The sequence below is a fragment of the Triticum dicoccoides genome, chromosome 5B (assembly GCF_002162155.2).
Source record: "Triticum dicoccoides isolate Atlit2015 ecotype Zavitan chromosome 5B, WEW_v2.0, whole genome shotgun sequence".
Lineage (NCBI taxonomy): Eukaryota > Viridiplantae > Streptophyta > Magnoliopsida > Poales > Poaceae > Triticum > Triticum dicoccoides.
In genome coordinates, this window is record NC_041389.1 from 66,545,055 (window position 1) to 66,562,719 (window position 17,665).

General features: G+C 50.2%; 1 protein-coding gene across 1 annotated transcript; it reads left to right on the forward strand.

The window, feature by feature from the left end:
• The first annotated feature begins 15,640 nt into the window (after positions 1-15,640).
• LOC119307407 (proline-rich protein 12-like) lies at positions 15,641-17,417 on the forward strand. Its single transcript, XM_037583483.1, has one exon. The coding sequence runs from the start codon at positions 15,922-15,924 to the stop codon at positions 17,023-17,025; it is 1,104 nt and encodes a 367-aa protein (XP_037439380.1). The 5' UTR covers positions 15,641-15,921; the 3' UTR covers positions 17,026-17,417.
• Positions 17,418-17,665: the final 248 nt, after the last annotated feature.

The following is a 17,665-nucleotide window of genomic DNA, read 5'->3' on the forward strand; positions in this document are numbered from 1 at the left end:
GACGAAGGGTACCTACCGCATGAGATCTACACTATTACTGGGTCAAAAACTATCGCGGCAGATGGAAGAACAAAGAAAGATGAAGAACTGTGCGGAAGAACTCGGGAACCCTAGAAACAGATCTAAAGACGAAGGAGAAAGGAAGCTTACCACTGCAGATCTACTGTGGAAGAAGGATGACGAAAATCTGGTCCGTTTCAGGTTGATGCAGCGGCCTTTGTTGATGCAGATCTCGAAGGTCGCGGATGGCGGCGGAGCTCCAGAGCTTGGGCGTCGCGAGGAAGAAGAAGGCAAAAGGGGAAAAGAGAGAAGGGCCCTCGGACCTTATTTATAGAGGAGAGAGTAAAACGGCAGGCGCGGGAATCAAGGAGCCTGAAACGGCAGGATAAGTGCGCCTGTCGCCTCGATTTTTGGGATAACCATTAAGTGAAGGAAATTTTTTTAATTATTGTTTACAGAGATGATGTCATGATGGACCGTTGCTACGTTCAGAGGATGACGTCACGGCAGTTTACAAAGTTTCAGGAGAAGACAATATGGCGGTTTACGAAAGTACAAGAAGATGCCTGCAAGGGATATTTGAAGTATTGAAGATTGACATGAACAAATTCAAATCAATCTGGGGCCTAATGTGGAGGATATAGCTACTGGGTATAAACTGGCCAGGAGGGTCCGGTTCACCCTTGATTATGTTAAAGCCCATGAAGATCCAGAAGATGGCGCTTTACTAAAGAAGCATAGAAGCCCGAAGCCCAAAGGCGGATTAGGGCCCATAGTGGTAAACCGCCATGACTATGTAAACTTGTATTATAAGTTAGGAAAGGAGAGACCGAGCCAGACACTTTGTATGAGTCGGCCTCGGGACTCTGTAACCCGGTCGGGCGTCAACCTGTGTATATAAAGGGGCGACCCGGCGGCGGTTTAGGGACAACAGACAACAACTCGATACTCAGGCAAGCGTATTCCGCTCCCTGATCATCGAAACCCAATCAATCCCATCACAAACTAGACGTAGGCTTTTACCTTCATCGAAGGGGCCAAACTAGTATAACTCTCGTGTCCCTTGTCCGGTTTAACCCCTTCAAGCTAACCCGTTGCGATGGCTCCATGACTAAGTCCCTTCACGAGGACATCTAACGTGATAATTCCACGACAAGCACGGTGCTTCCTCAAAATTTTCAATAATCTTTATTCTTCTTGTTTTGAAAGGTTAGCACTAATAATAACAGGATATATCTTTTTCTCACCAAGATAAGCATATTTCAAAGTGTCAGACAATTGTTTTAATTCAACATGGGATCACCCTTAGGTGGAGGAGGACCTCCTAGAGTTTGAATAGGCAAATTATGTTTGAGTAGAGGTTGTTGTTCAAAGAAAATTTTATCTATATCATTTATTTCATGCATATGCATATCATTTTCATGGTCTAGCCAATATTGTTCTAGTGGATCAGTAGGAGGCACATCAATAGAAGCAAGATCAATTATTTCATCATTACTAGGCAATTTTTTCTTATGAAGTTGTCTATTAAATTTGGAAAAATTAAATTCATGAGACTTGAGGGAGTCCCGGACTAGGGGGTGTCCGGATAGCCGAACTATCATCATCGGCCGGACTCCAAGACTATGAAGATACAAGATTGAAGACTTCGTCCCGTGTCCGGATGGGACTTTCCTTGGCGTGGAAGGCAAGCTTGGCGATATGGATATGTAGATCTCCTACCTTTGTAACCGACTCTGTGTAACCCTAGCCCTCTCTGATGTCTATATAAACCGGATGGCCTTAGTCCATAGGACGAACAACAATCATACCATAGGCTAGCTTCTAGGGTTTAGCCTCCTTGATCTCGTGGTAGATCCACTCTTGTAACCCACATCATCAATATTAATCAAGCAGGACGTAGGGTTTTACCTCCATCAAGAGGGCCCGAACCTGGGTAAAAACATCGTGTCCCTCGTCTCCTGTTACCATCCGCCTAGACGCACAGGTCGGGACCCCCTACCCGAGATCCGCCGATTTTGACACCGACATTGGTGCTTTCATTGAGAGTTCCTCTGTGCCGTCGCAATCAGGAAGGATGCCTTTTCCCATCTTTAAAGACGGCACCGTCGTCAAGAGAGCTTTGGCCACCGGCCAAACTGTCCGGCTAGGTGGTTTTCTTATGACCGCCTGTTCGGCCACCGCTCCGACGATGACCTCTCAGGTCATCAAAAGCCATCTTCACGTCAGCTCGGAATTCGCCGAGCAGTTAGATCCGATTGAGCTCTCCTCTGTAAACGAGCTCTTGGATCGCATCGCCACCCTGGGAGTCGCTACAGACTACGATCAGATTGGGCTTAAAACCGATCTGAGAGAGATTAACTCTCCTCAGGCTACCCACCACGTTGTCGTGGTAGAGGAACAATGTGGCAACCCTTCTTCTACGTTGAAAACCAACTATGTCCGGATTCCCGATCCCTCCAAGCCGGATTCCCGCGGAGGGACGGACGCTAATCAAATACAGAACTTAGAGTCAGGCATCAGACTAGATTCGTCGGAAAGCATCCAGCAAGTCAAGCTTCCAAATCCGGAAACCTCTTGGCCTTTAAGCCTCAGATCGGGCGGGGTTCCGAACTTGATTCCACCCGCCCACCCAAACATAAGCAATCTATCTCGAATACGGCAGGAGCCCGATGAAACAGTACATCATTACTGGGCTAGATTCCTCCTGGTTATGAACAGGATAAAGGACTGCTGCGAAGAAAGCGCGATTTCAATTTTCTGCAACAATTGCACGGACAAGGGAATCATGAACGCCATAAGTCGTCACGAAGTTACACGCTTCGTCGACCTAGCGACCATCGTACAAAAATACTGTGCGATGGAGAGTGCCAGGAACACCGAAACTAGGTTTTGGGACAGTCCGGCCTTGACTACAACCCTAGCCCGAAGTAAAAGGGTGCGCCATACTCAAGCACCTGGGTTAAAAACCAAAAACCAAAAAACCCCTAAAGGGCATGGAACCGTACTGGAGGGGTGGCTCAACGGACCCTGCAAAATCCACAGTATGGAGGGCGCCACTCCAACACACAGCCTTCGAGCATGTTGGATACTACGGCAGGTGGCCAAAAGTGGCGAAGGCTTTTTAGCCCCGGGCAAACAGCCCAGCAGTACCGGTACGGTATTAACAGTCTTCGAAACTTTCGCATCAAATAACATGCGAAAACGAACAATCCGCGGCCTCGCGAAAGTCTACCAAGTAGCAACAGCAAATCCATGGAGTGACACGGCTATCACCTTCAACGCCAGCGACGAACCTAAATTCCGAACAGCTAGAGCACCAGCCGCACTGGTCCTCGATCCGATAGTGGACGGCTTTCGCCTTACCAAGGTACTCATGGATGGCGGCAGCGGATTAAACCTCATCTACGAGGAAACCCTTCAAAAATGGATATTGACTGGAGCCGCATCGAGCGAAGCAGCACAACCTTCAGAGGGATAATCCCTAGTCGAGAAGTACGCTGCACAGGAAAAATCACACTAGATGTAGTGTTCGGCTCACCGGACAATTACAGGTCCGAGGAGGTCACGTTCCAAGTGGCCCCATTCGGCAGCGGATATCACGCTTTGTTAGGGCGAGAGGCATTCACAATCTTCCAAGCTATACCCCACTACGGGTACATGAAGCTCAAAATGCCCGGACCCAATGGGATAATCACTCTTGCCAGTGATCCAGATACAGCACTCCGCGCTGAAAATAAGACAGCCGCACTGGCCCTAGAGGCATTGTCCGAAGCCCTAGCGGCAGAGGAACTAACTACACTGCGCTCCACGGTGGATAGGGACGATGTGATCCTCGATAAGAGGTCCAAGTCCACCTCTTTTAAACCAGCAGACGAAATAGTCGAATTTCAGGTCCATCCAACGGACCCCACAAATACGGCCTCCATTGGGGCACAATTAAGTCCATGTCGAAGCCGCACTACGAGAATTCCTTCGGGAAAATTGGGACATTTTTGCCTGGCACCCTTCAGACATGCCAGGAATCCCACGCAGGCTGGCAGAGCACAGCCTAAACATCCTAAAAGGATTCAAGCCGGTCAAACAGATCTTCGGCGATTTTCCGAACCTAAAAGACAGGCAATGGGAGAGGAGCTAGCCAAACTCTTAGAAGCCGGATTCATCATAGATATAAAACATCCGGACTGGCTAGCCAATCTAGTAATGGTACCAAAAAAGGACCAATCCTGGCGCCTCTGCGTCGATTTTAAAGACCTTAACAAGGCCTGTCCAAAGGACCCTTTCCCCCTCCCTCGCATCGACCAAATCATCGATGCTACCGCAGGGCACGATTCATTGTGCTTCCTGGACGCATACTCCGGATACCATCAAATCAAGATGGCGGAAAAAGACCAGGCTGCAACAGCATTCATTACTCCATACGGGCCATTCTGCTTCAACACAATGCCCTTCGGACTCAAAAACACCGGTGCAACATATCAGCGCATGATTCAAACATGTCTGGCTATCCAGATAGGCAAAACAGTAGAGGCATACGTAGACGATGTGGTCGTCAAGACCAAACACGTCGAAACTCTAGTAGAAGACTCGAGGATGACATTCGACAACCTCCGAGCATATGACATTAAGCTCAACCCGGAAAAATGTGTTTTCGGCGTACCAGCTGGAAAGCTCTTGGGCTTCATCGTATCCGGTAGAGGAATTGAAGCAAACCCGGCCAAAATCCGAGCTCTGTCACAATTGGATATTCCAAAGGACCTCAAGCAAATACAAAAACTAACCGGATGCGTAGCGGCCTTAAGTCGCTTCATCTCTCGTTTGGGAGAAAAGGCTCTGCCCCTCTACCGCCTCCTCCGGCGCATCGAACATTTCGAATGGACGGATGCTGCCACAACCGGACTCAAAGAAATAAAGGCCATACTGGCAACAAATCTGGTCCTGGCCGCGCCCAACCTGGGCGAACCTATGTTATTATATATCGCAGCAACACATCAAGTTGTCAGCGCGGTACTCGTCGTCGAGCAAGAGACAGAAGGGCACAGATTCCCTCTTGAAAAACCAGTGTACTGCGTATCCACTATTCTAACGCCATGCAAGTCCCGGTACCCACATTATCAAAAGATAGCGTATGCGGTGTTCATGGCATCCCGGAAGCTGTGACACTACTTTCAAGAGTGTTCCATAACGGTGGCCTCCGAAGTACCTCTCAACGATATTATAAACAATCGCGACGCAACGGGCAGGATTGCAAAATGGGCTATTGAGCTCTTACCATTTGACATAACCTATAAACCACGGCGAGCTATAAAGTCGCAGGTTCTGGCTGACTTCGTCGCCGAATGGACCGAAGCCGAACTCCCTAAAGAGTACGGCGCATACTCCAATTGGATCATGCATTTCGACGGATCCAAAATGTTGGCTGGCTTGGGGGCTGGCGTCGTCCTGACGTCCCCAACTGGAGACACAATCCAATACGTACTTCAAATAATGTACACGGACTCCAACAACGCAGCCGAATACGAGGCCCTTCTGCATGGCCTCCGGATGGCAATCTCCATGGGCATTCAACGCCTAGAGGTGCGCAGGGATTCAAACCTCGCAATATCCCAAGTAAATGGAGACTTTGATGCCAAAGATCCAAAAATGGCAGCTTACCGCAACACCGTCCTAAAAATGTCAGCTCGGTTCGAAGGACTCGAATTCCACCATGTAGCCCGGGATAATAACCAGGCAACAGACGTGTTAGCGCGCATCGGCACGAAACGAGACGCCGTCCCTCCAAACATCTTCCTGGAACGGCTCTTTAAGCCATCCATGTTATGGGAAGAGGAGTCCAGAAATAACAATCCGGAGCCAGCTGCATCACCTAACTCAGACCATTCTGACACAATCGGCGGCTCGGCCAATGAAATAACACCTTCAGCTCACGAAATAATGGCAGTAATTGCCTCGTGGACAGAACCATTCCTAGCCTACTTAATTCGGCAGGAACTTCTCGAAGACCAAAATGAGGCCCGCTGCATAGTTCGGCGATCTAAAGCCTACAAGGTCCATGAGGGCGAACTTTATAAGAAAAGCACAACCGGAGTCCTTCAAAGGTGTATCTCCGAAAAGGAGGGGCGGAATCTCCTGGCTGAAATTCACGCCGAACTCGGCGGGCACCACGCTGCAGCCCGGGCCCTTGTAGGCAAGGCCTTCCGTACAGGATTTTATTGGCCGACAGCCCGGGCAGATGCTCAGGACTTAGTCCAACGATGCGTCGGTTGCCAGCTCTTTGCTAATCAGAGCCACATGCCACCCACCGCCCTCAAAACTATTCCCATTACCTGGCCGTTCGCGGTCTGGGGGCTTGACATGGTTGGACCCCTTAAAGGGGGAACCCACAAGCACAAATACTTATTGGTCATGGTGGACAAATTCACCAAATGGATTGAGGCCAAGCCGGTTAAAACGGCAGAATCCAGACCAGTGATAGACTTCATATCCGGGGTAGTACACCGTTGTGGCATCCCCCACAGCATCATCACTGATAACGGCACGAACTTCACGGCCGACGAGGTTAAACTCTGGTGCAAAAACATGGGCATCAAGCTCGATTACGCTTCAGTCTATCACCCCCAAACTAATGGTCAAGTCGAGCGAGCAAATGGTCTAATCATGAGCGGCATCAAACCCAGACTAGTGCGGTCCCTCAAGGAACCTAACACGCACTGGGTAGAGGAGCTTGACTCCGTACTCTGGGGACTGTGGACCACGCCAAACCGAACTACTGGATTCACACCATTTTTCATGGTATACGGCGCAGAGGCAGTTCTGCCCTGCGATATAATTCATGACTCACCTCGTGTGTGCATGTACGAAGAAAGAGAAGCCGAGTTGGATCGGCAGGACAGTTCGGACGCCTTAGAGGAGGAGCGGGGCGTGGCAAAGGCTCGTTCCGCATTTTATCAGCAGCAGGCTCGAAGATATCAAAGCAGAGAAGTACGGGCCAAAACTTACAATGTCGGCGAACTCGTTCTACGCCTGTCGGACAAGAAAAAGGACAAACTTAAGCCCAAGTGGGAAGGTCCCTTCATCATCGACCAAGTCCTGACCGGCGGAGCATACCGTCTACGTAAAGCATCTGACAACCGACTCGAGCCGAACCCATGGAACGCAGCCCGTCTCCGAAGATTCTACGCCTAAACACCGGACTCAGAGTTCGTCTCACTCCCCCATCCACCTTTTTATATTTTTTACTGTCTCTTGTCCCCCTCTTTCTTCCCACTTTTTTTTCAATACCTTTTATAGGCTGATTTGCGCTTTGTTCGCACACACGTGATGTGCTCCTAGCACTCATTATACCTGGGGGCTTCTTTACCAGAAGCTTATTCATATGGGCTTCACGCCCAATACATGTGTCATACTTCCGCATGTATCTTTTATTCACCATTATATGCATCGATATGACTTAAGTTTTGGCCAAGCTGGGTTGCCTGGCTCCTGTGCTTACCCCTACGTTCCCGATTATTCGGCTAGGAGGTAAAGGGAGCACCTCTGCGATTGTTACTGCCGGGTCAGCCGGACGTGTGCCTCAGACTGGGTGAAGCCGAAAGCTAGCGTTCTTAAGAGAATATTTGGTCGGTGACTTGAAAGATGATTTATTACTTACTTATTTATCTGCCCCCAGATGCTTTTTCTGCTATTTTCGCAGTCCGGCATTGCACCTTAGGGCATGCCTCCCAAGGAAAGGAACCCTTAACGGAACTATTCCCCTGGAAGATGTTTCTTACTAACCATGTAATATAACATAACTAGTTGGGCACTTGTCTGATAAAGCAATTATGACCCCGACACCTTGTCTCCATGCATGCCCCGGTTCTTTTACAATCGTAAGGGTATTCGGACACACTCCGGACTGTTGGGTCCCGAGGTTGAAGCGAAACGGTCCGCAAAGACAAACGATCTACAATCCGGCTAGAAGGCATCTTACATGTCATTTCAAATTACATCGTCAAACCGACTGATTGTACTCCTCCTCAATCCCATCTAACAGGCTGTCTAATTTACAGTCCTGTTGGGAATATTTCGCGGCCAGTTCTACTTGGCTGTACATCAAGCTCACAGGGATCTCCTTCCCATCAGGCCCCGCAGGTCCGACCTCGGCCATGTGGTTTGGGTCAGCCTTCAGGTATCGCGTCTTCACCATGGCCCAGGCCTCCCTGGCGCCCTGACGGCAGGCCGATATCTTCCACAAACGGAGGCGTCACCGTGCTCCCTGAAGCTTCTCAGCAAGCTCACCAAGGCCCTCGGGTAGGGAGACGGATGGCCATAAAGCCTGAACGACGCCACTCATCGCCTGCCGAACACGTTCGAACAATAGCACCAGCTCGGGAAGTTGGTCACCCGTTGACCTAGGCATTTCCTCCGCAGGGCGACCTGTGAGCACACCTAAAGACATATTTTTGTCAATCGACTTCCTCGCCGAATTCTTCTTTTCAAAGGAATTTGCTCAAGCACTTACTATAAATGCCGCGACGAAGCCGCTGATTCTCCTTCACGGAGCCAGACAGCTGGGCCCGAACACCCTTCAGCTCTTCTCCTAGTTGGGTGTGGGCATCTTGGAGCTTGTTTCTCTCCTGCTGCACCTTCATAAGCACCCTCTCGCCGGCCTTTAGCTGACGCGGTAGTTGTTGCTTGTCCGGATCTAGTTAGGCGCCCTCTACAATATTATTATCAGATTCACGCCACACTTTGTTAATTAATTATCTTTTCAAAGTACGTCTTACCAGTGGGGGTCTCTGTGGCTCCCCCTATGGTGGCCAGTGCGGCCTCAAGTTGGGCCTTGCACTCTTGGAGCTCCTGGGGCAGATGGGTATTCTTCTCCGTAAGATCCTGCATAAAAATTGATCCTTAAATCAGTTATTTTAACTATTTTAAGTCTCGAGGGCTACTGGAATATATAACTATTAAAATTACTTACACGTATGTCTTTCACATACTGCTCCGTGGCTCTGGTTAACCCATCTTGAGCGGCACGGAGGTGCGCGTTTCCCGCATCAAAGGCATTTAACGCCTCCGGGGAGAAACACGCGTCACGAAGAACTGTCCGGCGACGCCTGTGATTCATGGTGCTCTCCACCTCAGACCGGGTGGCGGACAGCCTGTCGGCATCTTCCATCGAAGGAGCGTCCGACTCATGCCTTGTATTCGCCTCCCCTCCCGGGCCATGCGTTGGAGCATGGCTGGCAGAGGCTTGATTGGCAACCTCTCCGGACACTGTCCGGCGAGCGCTCTTTCTGGGAAAGTTATGAGCATTAATATACCTCCTGGGAATCCTTCCCTTAAAAATAGCGGTGCTCCGTACCATTGCGGCGACGTTTCAGTTCGCGTCGCACTCCCCTTCCGCCTGCTGGGCCGGACTGACCCTTGTTGGCCGGCCACCGCGGGTTCAGCTTCCCGCCTTAAAGGCACCTCCTGCGATGCACCATCAGTATAGGATGGTCAGAATTGAGCACGGATTAAATGATGGTGTCAAGACCTCGGTCATAGTCACCTGGGAGGCCGGAAACAAACCAGGGTAGTCAGCCATAATGGCGACTAAAGCATTGTGTATGCTGAGCTGGTGGAACACCCCGTCGATCAGTTCCACCGCTAAGTCCGGATCCTCTTCGGAGGTCGGATCAAGGGATCGTTCCGGATCCTCAGGCTGTGGAGTTAGGCTTCGTATGCCTTCCACATCCCGGCGCAGCTCCTGCGTCGAAATCACAGAGTAAGATACTTGACTTTGAAAGTATGGATCGGGTGGATGAAAATCCACTTACCCAGCTCCGAGGGTTATTCATAGACAATCCATTCAGCGGATTCGTGCGGAGGAAGTCCTCCTCCTCTCCCTTGTACAAGCCGGACAGGATCTTTGCCAGATCGGCTGCCGAGCCTGGCCCTTTGCGGCCATGACGGGTGGCGTCATCTTCCCCGTTGAAATCCCACATAGGGTGGCCCCTATATTGGAGTGGCTGCACCCCTCGCATAATACACGTGGCCATGACTCCAATCATGGTCAATCCGGAGTGGGCCAGTAATCTAATCTGGCCCATCAGATAATGGACGCTCCTATCATCTTCCCGTTGAGGGCTCCGCGGGCGCCAACTCAGGCGTTTCTTCAAGGGAGCATTACTGAACTCCGGGAGGCCGATCCGAACTGGATCCGGCAGAGGGGCGTCCTCCATGTAGAACCATTCCGAAGGCCAGTCTTCGGACGCCTTCTTCAGGGTGCCGGATAGATATCCGGTCCCGGCGATGCGCCATATTTCGGATCCGCCCACTTGATATATCGACCCCTCATGAGAACGGGGTACGAGGCAAAACAATCTCTTCCACAGCGCAAAATGGGGCTCGACGCCCAAGAACAGCTCGCAAAGAGCTACGAAGCCCGCGATGTGCAAAATGGAGGCAGGCGTGAGGTGGTGAAGCTGGAGTCCGTAGAACTCTAGGAGCCCCCGGAGAAACGGATGTATGGGAAATCCGAGTCCCCTTATTAGGTAGGGGACAAAGCATATCCGCTCCCCTTTGGAGGGGTTGGGGACGCTCTCCGCCTGCTTCCCACCCTTGTAGGTGGCTAGTCCGGCTCGAACCAGAACCATGAAAGCTGGGGGAAGATATCCCTCGGTTTGGAGCGCCACTAGCTCGCTGTGTGGAACTGAGCATCTCCCCCAATCTCCTGGCTTAGGGCTGGGAGCGCGAGAGGAGGAGCCGCGTCGACTATCCATGATGGAATGGATTTTTGTCAGAGGCGCTTTGATGAGAACTTGCGGATGGAGGATGGTGTAAGCTAGATCTAGATCCTCGCCTCTCTTATAGGCGGCTCATTCGCACGGTTAGGGGGTAAAATGTAAAAATACCCCAGCCTTTCGCATTCGTATGACACGTGGAAGAGGGCCATTATTGGGCGTAGAAGCCAAGGAGCGCAACATTTATAAGGAAGCCGGACACTATTCGACGGGAACATGAAGTTTGAAGGAGAACCCGCCTTACAACACCGAAGACAATATACGCGCCGGACTCGTCGTCGCTGAAGCCCGGTTCGGGGGCTACTGAGGGAGTCCCGGACTAGGGAGTGTCCGGATAGCCGAACTATCATCATCGGCCGGACTCCAAGACTTTGAAGATACAAGATTGAAGACTTCGTCCCGTGTCCGGATGAGACTTTCCTTGGCGTGGAAGGCAAGCTTGGCGATACGGATATGTAGATCTCCTACCTTTATAACCGACTCTGTGTAACCCTAGCCCTCTCCGGTGTCTATATAAACCGGATGGTCTTAGTCCATAGGACGAACAACAATCATACCATAGGCTAGCTTCTAGGGTTTAGCCTCCTTGATCTCGTGGTAGATCCACTCTTGTAACCCACATCATCAATATTAATCAAGCAGGACGTAAGGTTTTACCTCCATCAAGAGGGCCCGAACCTGGGTAAAAATATCGTGTCCCTCGTCTCCTGTTACCATCCGCCTAGACGCACAGATCGGGACCCCCTACCCGAGATCCGCCTGTTACCATCAAAATTTTATCTATATCATTTCTTTCATGCATATGCATATCATTTTCATGGTCTAGCCAATATTGTTCTAGTGGATCAGTAGGAGGCACATCAATAGAAGCAAGATCAATTATTTCATCATTACTAGGCAATTCTTTCTTATGAAGTTGTCTATTAAATTTGGAAAAGTTAAATTCATGAGACTCATCACCAAAGCTAACACTGACAGTTATTTTATGTCAATCTATAGTAGCATTGACAGTGTTCAAGAAGGTTCTACAAAAGATAATGGGAAAAAGTCATCTTATGGGGAACCAAGAACTAGAAAATCAGTAGGGTATTTTATTTTCCCACACAAGACTTCAACATCTCTAACAATCCCTAGTGGTGTGATGGTGTCTCTATTAGCAAGTTTAATAGTGACATTTATGTCTTCTATTTTAGCGGGTGCTATGTCATTCATAATTTCTTGGTATAAGATAAAGGGAATAACACTCACACTAGAACCTAAGTCACATAAACGATGATAATAGTGATCTCCTATTTTAACTGAGACAACATGCATGCCAACAACAGGTCTATGTTAATCTTTTTCATCGGGTTTGGCAATTCTAGCAACTTCATCACAGAAGTAAATAACATGTCCATCAATATTTTCTACCAAGAGATATTTAACCATAGCAACACTAGGTTCTACTTTAATTTGTTCAGCAGGTTTAGGTGCTCTAATATGACTTTTGCAAACCATAGTTGAAACTTTAGCACGTTCCTTTATCCTAACAGGGAAATGTGGTTTCTTAATATAAGAAGTAGTAACAACTGGGTCAACATTGTAAATAATAGTTTCATCTTTAGCTATGATCGGTTCTTTAACTTCTTCTTTAATAGGTGGGTGATATTTAAACCACTTCTCCTTAGGGAGATCAACATGAGTAGCAAATGATTTACAGAAAGAGGCTACTATCTCAGAGTCAAGTCCATATTTGGTGCCAAACTTGTGAAAAGCATCGGTATTCATAAAAGATTTAACACAATCAAACTCAAGCTTAATACCTGACTCTTTACCTTTGTCGAGCTCCTAATCTTCAGAGTTGTGTTTAATTCTTTCTAGAAGATCACACCTGAATTCAATAGTCTTCTTCATAAAAGAGCCAGTACAGGAAGTATCGAGCATGGATTGATCATCACGAGAAAGCCGAGGATAAAAATTTTGAATGATAATTTCTCTTGAGAGCTCATGATTGGGGCATGAATATAACATTGACTTAAGCGTCCCCCATGCTAGAGCAATACTTTCTCCTTCACGAGGCCAAAAATTATATATATAATTCCGATCACGATGAACTAGATGCATAGGATAATTTTTTTGGGTGAAATTCCAATTTCAATTGATTCCAATTCCATGATCCAATATCATCACATAGCCTATACCATGCCAATGCTTTTACCTTCAAAAATAAAGGGAAAACCTTCTTCTTAGCTTCATCTCTGGATAAACCTGCAAGCTTAAATAATCCACAAATTTCATCCACATATATCAAGTGCATATCAGGATGTTCGGTTCCATCTCCTGCATAAGGATTAGCTATTAGTTGTTCTATCATACCGAAAGGAATTCCATAACCAATATTTTTAGTAGGTGCAGTAGGTTGAGGGGCAACTAATTGTGGTTCCGGTCGAGGTGAATATACCACGAACAAACCCCTTAAAGGATGACTCTCCATAGTAACAAGTGACAATAAATTTCAGCATATAATAATAATTTTTCCTTACCAATTTCCACTTACCAAGAGTGTTTCACTCCCCGGCAGCGACGCCAGAAAAGAGCCTTGATGACCCACAAGTATAGGGGATCAATCATAGTCCTTTCAATAAGTAAGAGTGTCAAACCCAACGAGGAGCATAAGGAAATGACAAGTGGTTTTCAGCAAGGTATTAACTGCAAGCACTGAAATAGTCGGCAACAGGTAGTTTGATAGCAAGATAATTTGTAACGAGCAAGTAACGGTAAAGATAGATAAAGTGCAGCAAGGTAGCCCCCTTTTGTGTCAAAGGACAAGCCAAAACGGTCTCTTATAATAAGCAAAGCGTTCTTAAGGGTACACGGGAATTTCATCATATCACTTTCATCATGTTGGCTTGATTCGCGTCGCTACTTTGATAATTTGATATGTGGGTGGATCGGTGATTAGGTGTTGTTCTCACTTGAACAAACCTCCTACTTATGATTAACCCCCTCGCAAGCATCCACAACTACGAGAAAAGTATTAAGATAAAATCTAACCATAGCATTAAAATTTTAGATCCAAATCGGTCCCTTACGAAGTAGCGCATAAACTAGGGTTTAAGCTTCTGTCACTCTAGCAATCCATCATCTAATAACTACTCCACAATGCATTCCCTTAGGCCCTAATAAGGTGAAGTGTCATGTAGTCGACGTTCACATGACACCACTAAGGGAAGCACAACATACATATCATCAAAATATCGAACACATATCAAGTTCACATGATTACTTGCAACATGACTTCTCCCGTGACCTCAAGAACAAAAGTAACTACTCACAAATAATAATCATGCTCAAAATCAGAGGGGTATTAAATAGCATAATGGATGTGAACATATAATCTTCCACCAAATAAACCATATAGTAATCAACTACAATATGTAATCAACACTACTAGTCACTCACAAGCACCAATGTAAGGTTCTGGTACAAAGATTGAACACAAGGGATGAAATAGGGTTTGAGAGAAGTTGGTGCTGTTGAAGACGTTGATGGAGATGCCCCCCCCCCCCCAAAGATGGGAGAGTTGTTGGTGATGATGATGGCAATGATTTCCCCCTCTAGGAGGGAAAGCGGAATCGCTTCGCCGGAGGGCAAAAGTGCTCCTGCCCAAGTTCCGCATCGAGACGGTGGCGCTTCGTCCCGAAAGTCCTCCCTTATTTTTTCTAGGTCAAAATGACTTATATATCAGAAGAGGGGCACCAGATGTGGGCCGATGAGGGCACAACCCACCAGGGCGTGCTTGGGCTCCCTGACGCGCCCAGGTCGGTTGTGCCCACCTGGTGGCCCCCCTCTGGTAGTTATTTACTCCAATAATTCTTGTATATTCCATAAAAAAAATCCGTGAAGTTTCAGCTTATTTGAAGTTGTGCAGAATAGGTAGCGCTGACGTGCTTTTTCAGGTCTAGAATTTCAGTTGTCGGTATTCTCCCTCTTTGTGTAAACCTTCCAAATTATGAGAGAAAAGGCATTAGAAATACTTCCAAAATCATTATTATGCATGAAAACATTATAAATAACAGTAGAAAAACATGATGCAAAATGGACGTATCACCCATCACGGCGACCGAGGAGAGGGCGACTGGGGGAGGATCCCTGCGGACCCCGACCCTTGCGGAGGCCTAGGCCCATGACCATTCATTGCCCATGGAAGGACGCCGCTGCCGCCTCGACGGGTGGCTTGCCAAGAGTGGCAATGAGTGGTCGCTTAGTGACACTTCCACCGCCACCTGGACGGGGAGCTTGCCAAGACTAGCAATTAGTGGTCGCCTTAGCAACACCTCCGTCGTCGCCTCGATTTGGAAGCTCACCAAGACTGGCAAGGAGTTGTTGCTTAGCAATACATCCGCTCACAAACAGGGCAACCCGGACAACATCGGCATTGGCCGAGGGGGCCGTACCTAATGCGCAGGATGAAGCAAAGCGACTCCTCCGTGGGCACTAGACGGTGGCTGGGTAGGGCTGCCGCGCCATTCAGCCGCTAGAAGAGCTACTTCGACGATGAGATGGATGGCGACGGCGGTGCCACTGGCCATGTCAGCCACGCGTATGAGGTCACCGTTGACTGCAAGCTAGTTTAGGTTTTTCTTTTTAATTTTAGTCAACAAGACAAAATATCGTCTGTTTTTATGTAAATTATATGTCTGAACGTAAATGAGTTCGGCCCTCTTTGCATGAAATTCGTCCAGTGCGTTCGAATCCCATTTAAAATATATGCGGACACGATTAGATGGAACTGTCCAAATCATATTTAAAATGTATGCGCCTGATTAACAACAAACAAGTCCACACATTCATAGTGCACACCCAACCCAAGGCCCCCTCACAAGTCCACCGCACGACCCCCAAGGAAAACAACTCTAATCAAGAGGGCGACTGAGCCACATCGCCTTTCCCAAGACACGCCTCACGCACGCACAGCTAGCACTGCCATACTCTACTCTGCCACCCTCCTCCGCCCCTCTATTCTATTTTGTTCCCTTCCGCCAAGCCAAGCCCAGCCCAGCCAAGAAGAAGAGAAGAGAAGACAACTCGCTCCCTCGCTCGCGCTCCCATCCCGACGCCGCCCGCCGCCTCCAGCGAACGAGGCACCGCGTCCCCCACCTCGATCCGATCCATGGCTTCCGCTGCGGCGTCGCGCCCCCCGGCCCCGCCGCCGCCGCCTCCCCCGCCCCCGCCGTCGGCCGCGATGCAGTGGCTCGGCCCGCGCGTCTCCTTCAGCCTCGAGGACGCCGGCGGATGCACGGCTGCGGGGGGTGGGGCAGCGGGGAAGGCGAGCAACGACTTCGAGTTCCTGCTCGCCGGCTGCTCGGCCGTCTCCACCATGCTGCCCGCCGACGAGCTCTTCTCCGGGGGCAAGCTCGTGCCGCTCCGCCTCCCGTCTTCGAGCGGCTGTTCGTCGGAGGTGGTGACCACGCGGCCTCCGCCGGCGCCGGCGGCGACAACGCAGCAGCAGCAGCAGCCGGAGACGCCGAGGGCGGAGGAGGAAACGAAGGATGCGGTGGTGGAGGCGGAGCAGGCGGCGGAGGAGCCCAAGGTTCCGGCCAGGAGGTGGAGGGACCTGCTCCGGAGGCGGAAGCAGCAGGCGTCCTCCTCCTCCTCCTCGTCCACGGAGACCAAGCAGCCGCTCCGCCGCCTCCTCCGCCGCGGGCCGAAGCCGCCCGAGCAGGAGCCGTCCCTCAGCCTCCCGCTCCTCCGCGACCCCAACGAGCCCGACAAGCCCGCGCCGGCACCCGCATCGGCCCCGACTCCATCGCCGACCCCGCCGCCTCCCGTCAGCACATCGCAGCACCAGCTCCCGCCAAAGATCCGGCTCACGGCGGCGCAGGTTGCCGCGCCGCCACCCCCGCCACCCCCTCCTCCACCTCCTCCCTCCGCCGTGGCCGCCGACAGCCCGCGCCTGAACGCGGCCGGCAAGGTGGTGTTCAACGGGCTGGGCCGCAGCTCGAGCAGCCCGAGCAGCCTGGCGGGCGGGCGGCGCCACCGGTCCGGGTCCGGCGGCAGCGGCATGGAGCGGTCCTACTCGGCGCACGTGCGCGTGACGCCGGTGCTGAACGTGCCCGTCTGCCGCAAGTCCGTGTCCGTGTTCGGCATCGACCGGCTCTTCTCCCCGTCGTCCGCGTCCACCGCCGCCGCCGCCCACGCGGCCGCGAAGAAGCAGGGGAAGGTGGCGAAGAAGGAGGCGACCGCACCACCACCACCACCATCCTCCTCGCATTAACGTCCGTGTCTGTCCATCTCGGCATCATTATCAGGGAACATACTACTCCTACATAGCAGCAGCAGACACCACCACCACACCGCCATTGATGAGCTTGGGACGAGCCGTTTTAATCCTACTGTTTTTGGCTGACGACGCTTAATTAGGTGTTTTTGTTGGAAAATTAAGCTTAGCTCCAAGAGTACGCTTGAGTAATCAGCTGCGTGAGGACAAGTAACTTGAATTTGGGATGTAAATACAGGCGAGGTAGTAGTGATCCGGCGAGTGAGTTCTTCTTTTTGCTAGTGCGTGAGAAAGTACTGATGGTGGTTGTGATGAGACCCGTTGATGATGATGATGATGAGGTTATGTTTCAGAGACGGCGTACGCATCGGAATTCGGGGCTTTTCCCATTGCGTCGTGTACTCTCCGTTGCCTGCCTGTTTGTTTGTCTGGTGCTGAGAAAGCGGAAACTGAAAAGTTGAGTTCTGGTACGTACGCTTCCGCTGGGGTTTGAGCAAAGTACGAGGCACGCGTTGCTCCTTTCCAGGCCGGCCGCGCGTGACAAGAACCACACGTACGATCTTCTAAACTAGTCGCACCGTACCGTGTGGCGTATGGCGACGGCGGCGGGGCGGCGGCGGCCGGAGAAGATGGATGG